This window comes from Sinocyclocheilus grahami, unplaced genomic scaffold (genome assembly GCF_001515645.1).
Source record: "Sinocyclocheilus grahami isolate Dianchi unplaced genomic scaffold, SAMN03320097.WGS_v1.1 scaffold861.1, whole genome shotgun sequence".
NCBI classification, from domain to species: Eukaryota; Metazoa; Chordata; class Actinopteri; order Cypriniformes; family Cyprinidae; genus Sinocyclocheilus; species Sinocyclocheilus grahami.
Window position 1 is genome coordinate 204,641 of NW_015506040.1, and position 15,000 is coordinate 219,640.

The 15,000-nt window shown below is 33.1% G+C and overlaps 1 protein-coding gene across 1 annotated transcript in view; it reads left to right on the forward strand.

Annotated features, from left to right (window-relative positions):
* LOC107563187 (elongator complex protein 4-like) overlaps positions 1–15,000 on the forward strand; it is a 63,081-nt gene that overhangs the window by 31,634 nt on the left and 16,447 nt on the right. Inside the window, exon 8 of the mRNA XM_016247993.1 lies at positions 3,893–3,999. Within this exon, the coding sequence (XP_016103479.1) occupies positions 3,893–3,999 (107 nt within the window). The remainder of the gene's footprint in view (positions 1–3,892; positions 4,000–15,000) is intronic.

Here is a 15,000-nt window from a genome sequence, read left to right on the forward strand (position 1 = left end):
CAAATAAAACATTATTAAAAACTATATATTCTATATGTTATAATAGAAATATTATAAATAAATACTACATAGATATATTAAATAAACAAAAAATAATCTAAATGACAAAAACACACAACAAAATTACTAAAACTTTAAATGAAATTAAAGTGAAAACAGAAAATACTAACAAAATCTAATTCAAAATATTAACAAAAACTATAATATCAGTCATACTAAAATACCAGTGCTGTAATTGTTAATTAAAACTAAATTTTTTATTTGAAATAAAGCTGAAATAAAATATAAAGTATTATATATAAATATAAAGAATATAAATATTAGATGAAACTTAAACATATATACAAACTTAAATATTCAGTAAAACGTACATTTAAAAAATATAAAAATGTGAAATATTCCCTTGGCAACTAAGTAAAATAAGTTTATGTTGAAGTACTAAAATGAAAGCTAAATATTATTAAAGCTAATATTAAAAAAATAATAATAAAAAGGTCAAAAGCATGTAACAAAATTACGAAAGCTTAATCTAACATGAAAACTGAATATATACAGAAAATAAAAGTTAATAATACTATAATAGTATATAAATAATACATAAATAACACATGCTCAGCATAGCAAACAGTCTAGAATCATGGCAGAGCATTTTACACAGACAAACACTGCTCACATTTTCGTCGGAATTTTTTTTAAAAAAGATGTTTCATTGGTCCCTCATCTTTTTCATGCCTTTTGCATCATCCTATCTTTCTGACTCTCTCTCTTTCTCTCTCTCTCTCACACACACACACACACACACTGGCTCAGTAAAGTGCATTAGTAGAGAGGGGCAGGCAGGGTGGACCTCTCTCTAGCTGTCAGCACGTGTTAGTGTGGCCGTGTTCAATCAGACGTGCTCCTTGGCAGACAGGCCAGGGGGAGATTCAGCTGCCACGGCAAACACACACACACACACACACACACACACACACACACACACACAGACAGATCCCCTCCTCCCCATCACAAGCACCCAGCACAGCCCTCAGGGGCCACAAAGTTGCAGAATCAATATTTTCATACTGACTAAAACCTCTCAGTGGCCAGACTGCAGATGAGGAAAATCTTCGGGGCTCACGCTCTTTCGGTTCTGTTCTTTTTCCTCTCATTCTGCCTCTTTATATTCTTCCTTGTTTTCATCTCTTCATGTTGCATACTTTATCTTTTCATCTCGTTTGTGTCCGTCTTTCTGTAAAGGTCAGTTTGTTTAGAGTTCTCTCTCCTCCGCCCCCTGCCCCGTTTCTTTCTTGCACTCATTTGCTCTGTGTGTACGTAATAGCCAAAGGGGGTGTGGTTTACAAACACTAATGACCTCAGATGATTACAAATTAATTAATTAATTTATTTATTTATTTATTTAGATGCTTGTCAGTTGTTTATGAACAAATTAAATGCTAATGAGTTTTATTTATTTTTCTAGTTATTTATTTATGTATTATATTTTAAGATGTCATTATTTTAATATGTATTATGTTATTTTATTATGTTATTTAGGTGTTAATGTCATTCATTTCTTAAAATTTATTTTGTTTCTCTTCTCTTGTCTTCTGTTTTATTTGTATGTATTTATTACATTATTTTGTCATTTTAATATTTGTTATTTTTTTCATTTTAATTATGTTCATGTAATAATTTCTTTATTTATAAGGTTATCAGATGGTTATGAACAAATTAGATGCTAATGATTTCAATTCCATGAGTTTTTGTTTTTCATTTATTTATTTATTTATTAATGTATGTGTTTTATTTTAAATGTGTATTTTAAAACTGTCAGTTGCTTTTTTTCAGCTAATTAATTTTTTATTTAAACTTATTTTAAATTTCAGGTTGCAGTTACATGTGTCAGTCTTGTTTATTTTGTTTTATTATTTATAATATTGCTAAAAAAATAGTTAGGTCATGTTATTAATTTAGTTTTATTTTGTTTAGTTAGTTCTTTGACAAAACAATACAATTATTTCAGTGTATTATTCATCAATACATTTGCTAAAACATTTGATGGTGGATGTTACAACATGAACAATATTCAGCGGTTTTTCTCAGATGTTTATGAACAAATTCATCATTTAGATTTCAGTAATTAGTTCATTTTAGGAAGTCTGAGATGTTAGTAAGTTTTTTTTAACAAAAGATGCTAATGATTTCATTTACATGTGAATTAGCTCTTTTTAAGATTTATCAGATGCTTGCAAAGAAATAAGAAGTTATTAATGTTATCTCAGTTGTTAACATTATGATATTAATGCTATCTCAGTTGTATGTGAATTCTCTCTTTTAAAGATGTTTATAAATGGATAAGATGCGCACAAATATAATGCAATGCTTTCCAGATTATGGGCACATCTCAGCAACGTATGTATCCTTACTTTTTTGTGTTTGAAAAAATTAGGTGTTCGGAGAGTTATTGTTAGCTCTTGGTATTGATTTTTACCTTGTTTCATGAATGAATGCTTTGCCATAAGGTCTTATAGACAATAGTGAATGTGAAGACGTACACGAGGCCACTCTTTCTTTTCTGTGGTACGTCCACTGCACAAAGCATGTTGGGAGTCCTGTCACAACGAATCAACTCGAGCGGAATCAACCTAGCGCATGGGTCCCTTTACAAGCGGAGCCTTTACACACACACACATGCTCTTTCCATCCTCTCACCCCCCTCATCCTGGTCTTCAGCGCTTCCTTTTAATGTCATATTTCTACTGGCCGCATAACTGGGAGAAAAAAAACTGGGCTAGGAATTAAAGAGAGAAAGAGGGTGAAAAAGCTTTCTCTCTTCCCAACATGCCCCTGTGCCGACTGACCTTGTTTTACCCCCATCCTCCACTCACCTCTCTTGCTTTCTCTCCCTCCCACCAACCTATTTTTCCCCTCCCTCTGCTGCACTTCTTCTCTCTTATGTTTTGGTTTCTGCCCATTGGTGCAGATAATAAAATAAGGGTTGATACAATGCTGTAGTGGCCAGTGTGAAAGGTGATAGCTACATGTGTCTACAGTAAAACTCAAGCAGACAATGAAAACCAGAGTCTGTTCAAATTGTTAATAGGCATAACAAACCTGGTAACAATATTTGCTAGAGAGCATGTTTATTAGCCTGCATAAGATTGTGAATATAGTCAGAAATATCATGCTCATTAAAATGTAATGCCTCAGATTTGAGAGACAAATGTATTTTAAATGCAATTTCAGTAAAAAAAAAAAAGCTCTATTAAGACGTATGTTTGAAATATAGTGTTGCAGTGTTAGAAACCCATTCACACAAGTTGCACCTACAAAAACGTGTTGCTCACAACCTGCAAATGTGTTTTCCTTTTTTGAAAGAAATTAAAACTTTAAATCAGCAAGGATGCATTAATTAGGTCAAACGTTATAGTAAAGACATTTATAATGTTACAAAAGATTAAAATTTTCTGTTCACCAAAGAAAATAATATATTGTGGTTTCAACAAAAATATTAAGCAGCATGTCTGTTTTCAACATTGTTAATAAGAAATGTTTCTTGAGCAGCAAATCAGTATATTAGAATGATTTCTGAAGGATCATGTGACACTGAAGACTGGAGTAATGATGCTGAAAATTCAGCTTTACATCACAGAAATAAATTACATTTTAAAATATATTCAAATAGAAAACCGTTATTTTGAATTGTAATAATATTTCAAAATGGTTATATATTTTCAATCAGCTCAATTCAGTCTTAGTGAGCAGGAGAGACATAATTTGTATTTTTTATTTTTTTATTACCAACCCCAAACTTTTGAACAAACATTTGAAGTTTATACTGAACAATATAACCCTACAGTATGTCTTAGTAGTGATATGATTCCCTTTAATGTCTTCGGTGTTTGTTCAGGTCTCCTGCATGTTCGTCAGTTGCCGCGTCTGAACTGTTTGTCTTGTGAGGTCCCTGATACGAAGGACTTGGCCTTCAAACTCAAGAGAAAGCAGTTCACAATTGAGGTGAGTTCACAATAATGATGTCACTAGAAAATGTACAGTCGTGTCCTCTCATATGTTTCCTTTAATAATGTTGTCTTCAGTGTATTCCCTTGTCGTTTCCTCTTGCAAGCACAGCTTTTTTATCTTCTAATTTGTAGGTTCTAATAATTACAGATGGAGAGCAGTAAGAGTAGGACATGCATGTGCTAAAATTACTCATTAATTTTAATTGCTAATTTTATTTTCCTCCCTCCCCATGTCCCTGGAAGCACTGCACATATTAGGAGGTCATGATTATGAATTGATCTCCACATTAGCTGTGCTTCACTAGTTCCTGTTTATCTTCCTGAGCTATTGAGTGTCAATTTGAAAGGTTGCAACTATTGATTTTAAACTGGACATGTTACACCTCTCCTCAGAATAACCCCAGAATAAGCTTTTCTGAAGTCTCATAAATACACTAAAAGTCCTTATTGTGTATCTTTTTGTAACTGGGAATTATATAGTACTCAGACATGTCTGATCAGACATTGTTTGCATGCATTCACTTGAGGAAATGTGCCCAGGTAAATATATTGTCATAAAAATAATAGCCTATATAATAGCTAATAGCCAAAAGGATTGTTTATATTGTCCCTGTTTGAAAGGTTTTGTGTTGTGTGTAGGGTCCAAAATTATTATTTTTGCCACAAGTGAATTGTACGGGGCCACTAAAGTGACTTTTGGGAGTCTCTTTTTTGCGTGTGCGTGCGTGTGTGCGTATGTATGTGTGTGTGTGTGTGTGTGTGTATATTTGTGTGTACTGTGTACATTTATTATGAATATATAAATACACACCCATGCATGTATATATGTAAGAAAAATGTTACGTTTATATATTAAATATATTTATATATAATATAAATTATTTATATATAATATAAATTATATGAATATAAATATATACATGTAAATATTTTCAAAATATATACTGTATGTGTGTGTCTTTATATGTACAAAATAAATATACACAGTACACACACATATATTATGTAAACAAAAACTTTTATTTTGGATACGATTAATCGTTTGACAGCACTAATTTTATATATATTTTTATGTTTCTTTTACACCTTTTTTATCATGTATTTTATCATTTTAATATGTTTGTCCCTGTGACAGGAATAATTTAGCTGTTTTTTTGTGTAAAATGTATTATTGTAACTTGCATTTCTGTTTTGATGGTTTAAAGCCTACATATTTGTTGATGGAAAATTGTTGAGGTAAAAAAACCTGGTGTCATGCTAATAATAATTTGTTAACTAGTATAACCTAGTTTTATAATAAGAGATATTTTATCCTCTCTGAAAAAAAAAGTTCCAATTAACAGTTTGGCTTCTTATCTACATTTTCTTGAGGTTAAACTTTCCTCAGTTCTTCATGAATTATTGTGCATTTATTTTCAGTTTCTAGAAAAGTTTCAAAAATAGGTTTCTATTAGACGCTTGGTTGAGTGGTATTTTTGTGTTGTATGTTTACTACCATTACAAACCCTTCAGTAGACACACACAGACTCCACTTGCAGCCAGTGAGTGCCTGTCCATCAAGTGGCGACAAATGAAATGGCGACTAATTAAGTTATCAGTGGTGAAGCTGTTAATAGTTAATCAGGAAGTGTAATGTCCAGCAGTCTTTGTCTTTAAACGCTCTCTAAGGCAGACACCTTTCATCCACTCCTCACTAGATTTATAGGGTCAATAAAAGTCAAGGTGGTTTCTCTCAATGGCTGTTTAATGAGCCGACCGGTTTGAGTTTGTGGAAGGGCTCAAATGTGAGTTTGTGTTGTAGCAGTGCTAAGAATTTGTGTATATTTTTGGACAGCGGAATGTACCTTAAAAGGGTCATATGATGCGATTTCAAGTTTTCCTTTCTCTTTGGAGTGTTACAAGCTGATTGTGCATAGATAAGATCCCTGAAGTTGCAAAGACTAAAGTCTCAAAACCAAAGAGATATTCTTTATCAAAGTTAAGACTCTGCCACTTGTGTAATGCAAATACATACAAGCTTCATCACTGTGTCTGTCACACGACTCTGTTCCCCTTTCGGGCTCTGTATTTACATTTATTTTGAAAGATGAAGCTCGCGATTATGGTAAGGGGCGTTACATTTCCGACGAGTGCTTGCGGTGTTCGGCCAATCACAATGCACTGGGTCAGCTGGCCAATCAGAGCACACTGCGCTTGTCGAAAGGAGGGACTTTGTAGAAAATGAAGCGTTTGAGAGAGGCGGGGCATAGAGGACCTACAATAATGTACAGTATTTGAAAAATAATGTGTTTTTTGAACATTGAAGCATGTCAACATATTCTGTTACACCAAATACACAAAATAATGATCTTTAAAAAAGCATCATATGACCCCTTTAACATCTTAACATCTTTACATCAGATCTTTCAGCATGTTCCTTTAAAGGATAGTGTAATAGTTTGTAACTCTAATTGAAACATGGCATGGCATTAGCAACACCAAGGTCATGGGTTGGATTCCCAAGAAGTGCAAAAGCTCATAAAATGTATACCTTGTGTGCAATATAATTCGATTTGTATCTGCCAAGTGCATAAATGTAAATATCATGTCATAAAAACTAAATATGCATGGAGTATAATGGTTTAAAAGTCCTAATTGCCCAAACTAAATAATTGAGGGGCAATATTGCTTGGACAAAATATGCTTCGGCAAAAATTTTAAATTATGAAAATGTTGAATAAAAAAAAAATACATACTTAGGATTTCACCTTGTGCTATTATTTCATTTTAATATATAGCACAAGGTGAAATTTTGTGCAAACATTGAAATCAGTTGTGCTGCTTAAAAACTAGAATTTTTTTTCAGGATTCTTTAGTGACCGTAAAGTTCAAAAGAACAGCATTTTTAAGTAGAATATTATATAGAATAGTCTATATAACATTTATCATGTTGAATTTTTTTGTAGCACTGTTAAAAGTGTTTACTGTCACTTCTGAACCATTTAATGTATCCTTGCCGAATAAAAGTACACTGAAAAAAAATGAGTCATTGAATTTACAATTTTTTTTAAGGTAAGTGGTTACAATCAATTTATTTTAGCTACATTTAAATAAACAAATTTAGCTGACTAACGTTCAACTTTTTTGTTTATTTAAATGTAGCTAAAATTAATATTTTATATAATTTAGTATCATTTTTTCAGTGTATTCATTCATTTAAAAAAAAAAAATCTTACTGACCAAATTTTTTTGAAAGGTGTATTATTAATCCTAAATGTTGTAGTTTAACAGTTCAGGACAAACAAGAGACTCGTGTACAACACTGTTAATTTCGTTGACTAATAATTTTGGTCATAATTTTGGTCAAAGACATTTTTTTCACCGACAACAGCGAGACAATAACGAACTAAAACTCTTTTTGAATGACAAAAGAATATGCTTAACAAGTTGCTATAAAGAATGCATAATTAGCCATTATATATAACCATTGGAATTTCATTAAAAAGAAGACCATGTTCTTGTTCTTTATGGTTTTATTTCAGTTTTAACATAAAGGCATGTTGTGTGTCACTGCAGTTAAATTGGTGTCTAACATGATAAAACCTTAATATCAAACCTATATAATGAGTTTGGAAATTTTAGAGAAATGCTTAATAAATGCACTGTAACAATACCCATTAGATTTTAGCCGACTAAATTTACTGTAGATTTAGTCGACAAAAACTAAAAACAATTCAGATGACTAAAATATGACTAAAGCTAAATGGCATTTTAGTCAAAAGACTGACTAAAACTAAATCAAAATTAACACTGATGTAAAACTATCACAAAAAAAAAACAGCTGTGGATCATCCAGGTAACAACACAGTATTAAGAATCAAGCGTATGTAAACTTTTGAAAGGGGTCATTTTTATAAATTCAACTATTATTTACTATATGTGGACTATATAAATGTCATTCATGTGAAATATCCTATTCTGGTCAGTACTAAATAAAAAAATAGCATGCATGATCTTATGGTACGATCCCTCTTATTTTGGTAAAATAATTGATATTTTGCAGATACTGCAAAGTGTATGTAAAACTAATTCTTAATGCAATTCTGAAGTACTGTACATGCTGATGATGTGCCTTATATTCAAGGTTATGTAATAAATGTATGCGTTCACTGAGAATCGTACCCATAATATTGTCACTGACACGAACACTATACTTTATTTCACAAATGTATATGGAAAACATTATAATAAATAGAGCAATTCAAATGAGATCATATGAGAATATGTTCTTAATTGGCACTCCCACTGCGTCAGGTGTGATGATATCACAATAAGATGTGGCGAATAAGAATAAAGAAAGTGATGAAAAGATCATTAGTGAAAGGAGAGAGACTTGTTTTCATGAGGTGTTTCCCATTTGATCTTACCATCCCAATCTAGCCAATAACCTACAGACAGGCCTTTGATAAATAGTTTTACACCAACACCTTTGTCACGCACACAAACAAATGTGCCGTGCGGACTATATATAGTGGGTGAACAGAAATTCATCTCAATGAGTTTGCCCTGCGGCACTGAGTTAGCGTGCGTTTGCTTTACTTTCAAAAGTTCATATCACGTAGATTCATCTCTTGATCTTTTGACTTTGAGAACTTGATGGACTTTCAGTGCTCAGAACCTCTGAACTGACCTGAATTATGACTCAACAGGTAAAAGTGGGAAAAAATGTATGATATGACCATTTTAACACCTGTTTTCTTTCTAGCATTGTTCTTTCTAGCCAGGTTATCATTCCAACCTCCAACACAAAGAAATAATGTATTTTCGCCTTCCTTTTAAGATGAGTCAGTGTGAATCAGAGGTCTGATCTGTGTTCAGTGATTGTGTTTGAAAGGTGATTGGCAGGCCAAGTGTGTGTCAGTCAGGTCGCTCCGAGTGCACACGTCAATCAGAGATCAGCCACGGCATGATAACATGACCACAGAAAGATGAGTTTTCACACACAGAAACCATCGAAATATTAGGTTGAATCATTCCTAACTTGCATGTTCTAGCTGTTCTTGTATACTGTTATAACATGCAGTTCATTCATTGAATTTATAGATGCACTGATGTAGTAACTTAAGGTCATGCTGAAAATAACATTTGCTATGGCCAATAATCAATATGATGATGGCTTATTTTGAAGATTATTACTTTCTCAACTGCTTTCATGCTGAAGCTTCATTCTTGCTTCAGGTGAAATCAGTTAAGTATAAATAAATACATAAATAAATAAAAAATAAAGAAATTAACAAACGTGTATGTATATACGTATCTCACACACACACACACACACACATATATATATATATATATATATATATACACATACTGGTAAAAAATTTATATCCTGAATGCACTGTAAGTCGCTTTGGATAAAAGCATCTGCATTGTCCAATTACTTATGGTCCTTTGAAAAATGGGGAGGTACATATTAAAGAGCTGTAATTCCTGAACCTTTCCTCCATATCTGATGAGAATACCCTCAAATTAAGAGAAGACTTGATAGAAAATCGTATAAAGCGTACAAATCAAGTCACTGGTTCACGTGGGTTTTCGCTACGATGCTTGCGTGATGGTTGACCTAATATTGAGTCAGGTCATATTCACCTCAATGGAAAGCATACAGTGCTATAGTCCCTATTTACAGTAGTCAACATTTGAAGTGGATCAAAAAAGTTGATCAAAGTTGTCCTAAGACAAGAACGTATTTTAGTTTTAGGATGGCTTTGATGAAAGGTTTTTATCCACTTCAAATGTTGACTAGTATGTGTATATGTATTTATGTATATACAGTATGTGTGTGTATATATATATATATATATATATATATATTCATTCATATTAATATTACTATTTTTTTTATATTAGGCATTAGAGCCTGTAAATTAATAAATACTTGAATATTTATGAGATATACATTTTTTATTATTATACTAAATTAAATTTTTTATTTTATTTATTTTTTCTTTACTTTTCTTTTCTTGCACCATACAGTGAAGGAAGGAAAAGCTAGAATCTAATCAACAGAAGAAGCTAAAGTCTGTCTTTTAATTTGTTTAACATTTTCATTTGTGAAAATTTTTTGGTTGAATCCTGCATCCTAACTCCCGGATGCAAATACAGTCGAGTGTGAATTATGAGTTTTTTGCTAATATTCTGCCTGTCCTTTGAGGCGAGTTGCTGTGCTGTAATGTAATTAATGCAGGCTGGGTCTACATGCTGTCACTCAGCTACCCAGAGGAGCATTTGGCTGCTTGTCTTTGACTGACTGGTAAAGTTCAGTTGGCGGTTGATGAGCAGTCAATTGCCCAGAATGCCCTCCGGTCAGAATTAACCTCTGTCCCTGTTCCAGCAGGTATAGAGAGAGGGGTTATGAGGAAAAGCGTGATTAGCAAACACTCACGCATACGCATACATGTCAGTTAAACGCTCGACAATGAGAGAGGTGATCAACTGAGGATTGAGACAGGAAACGTTGTATTGGTCCATCGCTAGTTATTTAACAAATGAGATATTTCAACCTGTGACATTAATTAATTTATATTTAAATGCTCTTTAGCCTGAATCCCAGACTTTAACTCCAAAGTATTCCTCCTAAATAGGAGACCGAGTTAAAAATGTCACATTGGAGTTGTTGATTGTGAATTGTGAATCATTCTTTTAAAATGTTTCTGTGCAGATAGCTTTGTGCCAGTGCTTTAGTGATCAGTCAGCACAGACTCCATTGTGAGTGCAACACTCTATACATCAGATCAGTATCTATAATTCATTCGACTGTATCTACAGTGGCCCACACAGTGGCTCTTAACTTTCGCCCAGACACCAGACACCAAATGGGCTTCTACATGTACAGTGTGCAATCTAGTACTAATGCATTTCCTCAACCCAAACATGCTGAAAGATTCCAGAGAGACACCAAGCTCACCTGAATCTGACGCTTAGCTTGTGGGCGAAAACTATTGCATAGTGGCACATATTTCAGTGTTGCGCTTTATCCCCAAATGTCAAGAGAGAGGTAAGAAACGTGTGCATTTCCTTATCAACTTCAGGCATGTACTGTACCATTTGAAAATGTTTTTAATGTTTTTAAAAGAAGTCTCTAATGCCATAAACAGCCATAAAAACATTAAGCAGCACAACTGTTTTCAACCCTGATGCTAATAATAATAACTGTTTCTTAGTGTTTTATTAAAGTATTGATGCTGGAAATTCAGCTTTGCATCACAGTCAAATTTGCTAAATCAAGTTCACTTTACTCAAATATTACTGAAAGTTCATTGTAATTAATAGAAAAAAGATAGCTCAAATGATTTTGATTTGGTGTGCAAGAAACATTTCTTTTTATTATCAATGTTGAAATCAGTTGTGCTTAATATTTGTGTGGAAATCGTAATGCATTTTTTTTAGAATTCTCTTAGGAATAAAAAGTTAAAAAAAGAAAGTTATTTAACATTGTAAAAGTCTTTACTGTCGCTTTAGATACATTTAGGTTCAAATGTGTAAATGGATATTGCCACCTAAAAAACTGACCAGTCATTATGAAACCATATTTTTGGAAGCGATAGAAATATTTAATGTTATAGATTTATTTATCTTTGCCTAGAGGACAAATTTAAGTGCAAAGTACTTTAGCGTATACCCCTCTCTCTCTCTCTATATGCAACATTAATGTACAGTAGTTTCATATGTTGTTGAATCACCTCATTATGTTGCATGTTCATTTCAGCAAGTGGCATGTAGAAATAGGTGTTACAATTTCGTTTTGTGTTTTTACACTGTAAATGAAAGATTAAGTCAAACGTTTCATTGTGCAATACAGTGTTCTACACAGCTGTGCCTTGCTTGGGCAAAAGTTGTAGGCTATGCATACAGAAAATGTGCATACTGTTCATGGTATACATACGGCATACTACTTTCTTTAAAAAAATACTAGGTAGTATGTCATGTTATGAAAATGAGACTGTAGCATGAATAACTTGGAGGATAACCAGATCAAAATGTCTTGTAACTGTTAAATAATTTGTAGTTAGACTGATGTTGATTTTAATTGTTAAACGGTTTATTTTTGATTCCACTTCCCTCTGCTCCTAGAATATTTGAGCAGTCTTGAAAAATGTACAGTAACAAAGTAAAACTACTTCTTTACTGTCCACCACTGCTATTGAGATATAAGGTGTTTGCGTGCCAGGCTTTGCCCATGAGGCAACTGCCATGTGGCAATTCAGAAGGGTAGGAGAGCAAATTTTCCATCACACTTACATTTCATGGCCAAAAGATCTCCACCCACTTCCCCCAGCCTCCCCTGCTTCCTTGTATCATGGCGGTGATGTTAATAACCAGTGACAGCTCACCTATCCCTGGCCTGCCTCCAGTTTGTCCCATCCCCCTCACATGCACACTGCTGCAATCACGCACGTTTACTGTGAATTCTGCATTGTTAAACCATTGCTAAAGTGTTTGTGTTTATATGCACACGTACATATGTATACTTGTGTATTGGAATTGTTAGTTCTCCATTATATCTGTATTAGAGATACCTAAGCTATCTAACAGGTGTTCATGACATAATTGATTATCTTATTAAGAATGCAGTCCATCTTGCAGATTTAGTTTTTATTATTTCATTAGTTTAAATTTGAATTCTTTATTGAAGTATTAGATTGGATAGGGCTGTAATATAGTTCAGTTTGTATCTGATTTTGGGGTCAGAAATTTAGACAGAGTGGGAAATTATAAGTGCCAAAAGTAGGTAAATGTTTCCATAATTTGATACTAGGGTTTAGGCAGAGATCTTTTCAATTTCCTTTAGTTTCCTTGTTATATGAACTATTATTTTAATTTCAGTCTGTTGTATTGCCCGCTGTTGTCAAACATGGACAGCCATTTAGCCTGTTGGCTTTTAGTGTCTATGGAGATATAAAGTGGCGGAGATGTTTTGGATGTCAGTGTGTCTTCTGGCTGTTCAAAGCACTGGGGCATAGTGTTTACTGTGGGTGAGTTTGTGTGTGTTTGTGTGTTGTGAAATGGAAGGTTGCGTGCTGAGCCGGTGTGAAACGGAACACAAATGCATGAGTCGCGTGAATATGAGAGCAGCAGAGTCATATTAACAGACAAGTCATATAAGGGAAGTCGTGGCCTAATGGTTAGAGAGTCGGACTCGAAACCCAAAGGTGAATGTACAGCACTCTCTCCCACCTTCAATACCACGACTGAGGTGCCCTTGAGCAAGGCACCGAACCCCCAACTGCTCCCCAGGCGCTGCAGCAAAAAAAAAAAGGCTGCCCACTGCTCCGGGTGTGTGTTCACGGTGTGTGTGTGTTCACTGCTGTGTGTGTGCACTTTGGATGGGATAAATGCAGAGCACTAATTCAGAGTATGGGTCACCATACTTGGCCACATGTCACGTCACTTAAGTCGTACATACTCTTTCTCTTTTTTCTTTTTTCTGCTTCTACCAACTAATTTCTTTTCTTTGCCCCTCAACCCATTCTTGTTGTACTGCTCGTGTTCTCAGAGGACTTTTCTCATTTTTTTTAAATAAACAATATAATTTAATAAATTAGTATTTATAATACAATTATTTAATAATTATAAATAACTATTATTATTTACATTAAACAAATTATTTATAATACATTTATAAATTTAAATAATAATGAATTCTAATAAATAAAGTAAAATATTATTTTGTTTAAAACACTTGTTTCTCCACTCTAAAACAACTTTTGGATTTTCCCTCTTCTCATCCCATTATGTGCTACTTTTTTATCATATTAAAATTTTTTTTCATAATATACTTTTTACTTTGGCACAAGTAAATTCTCATTTTATTTAATTAAATTTTTTGAGAGTACAGTATGACCCCATGTTAAACAATTTTTAAATTCTAGTTTTAAAAGGAAGTTTAAACTTTAAACTTTAAGTTGCTTTTGCCCTTTGCCCTAGTTTTTAAGAGTATTAATCATAATTCATATATATATATATACAGTATATATAAATGTTTTTTTAGCCCTGTGTTTATATTTAAATATTTAGGTTATATCTCAAGTTTACAAAAAACTATATGAGCCTAAAAAATAAAACATTTATTACATTTTTATTACTTAATTTATTTATTTTGGCTCAACCGTTTTGTTTTGTTTTGTTAATTTAGATTTTTTTTATTTACTAATGAATGGTTTAGTTATGAAAGTCTCCTCTTGCTAATCATCTGGGTTTTCTGCATTTTTACATCTTCTTTCAGTTGGCATTTTTATTGCTACTATTTGATTAAGGTGCTGGTAATGGGCATCAGTGAAGCAGGACTAACTCACTGACCTTTATGTTTTAGTGTGGGCTTAGGGAAAGCGATAGAAAGATGTCACGAGGACACACTTCATTTACTTTGTGCAGCGTAGGGTTAGCTCTTCATATGATTTTTGTACAGAGTGGAGGTGCTTAATTGAGAAATTAACGAGAATAGTTTGTGCTTTAATATAGTGTCCAAAGATGTAAAATAAAAATTACTGGCCAGTTTTCATAATTGACAAAGTGAATGAAGATTAAAGCTGTGAAGTTTCAAAATGACTAAAAAAGCACCATAAAACTAGTCCATAAGACTCTTCTGAAAGCATATAATAGCTGTGTGTAATGAGCAAACTGACATTTAAGCAGGATTGTCACAGTATTTAAATATTATTATGACTATTATAAACCTTTTCATTATTTATTTTTTTTATTTGAGCTACAATTTTAGAGGCATTGATTAAAAGTATTATCAGATCATGGCAGAGCGGCTGGCGTCTCAGTTTCCAGCTGATGTGGCAGTGGCCATGACACTATGACTGCCAGTGCTAATGCTAATGAGGCACTGAGCACAAATACCTGATTAAGATGTAAATTTACCCATAATTGGAATGTAAATTCTTACATTTAGATGAAGACGTCAACTGTCACGTTGCCATGCCATTATATCTCTTTTTCCACCCTTTCA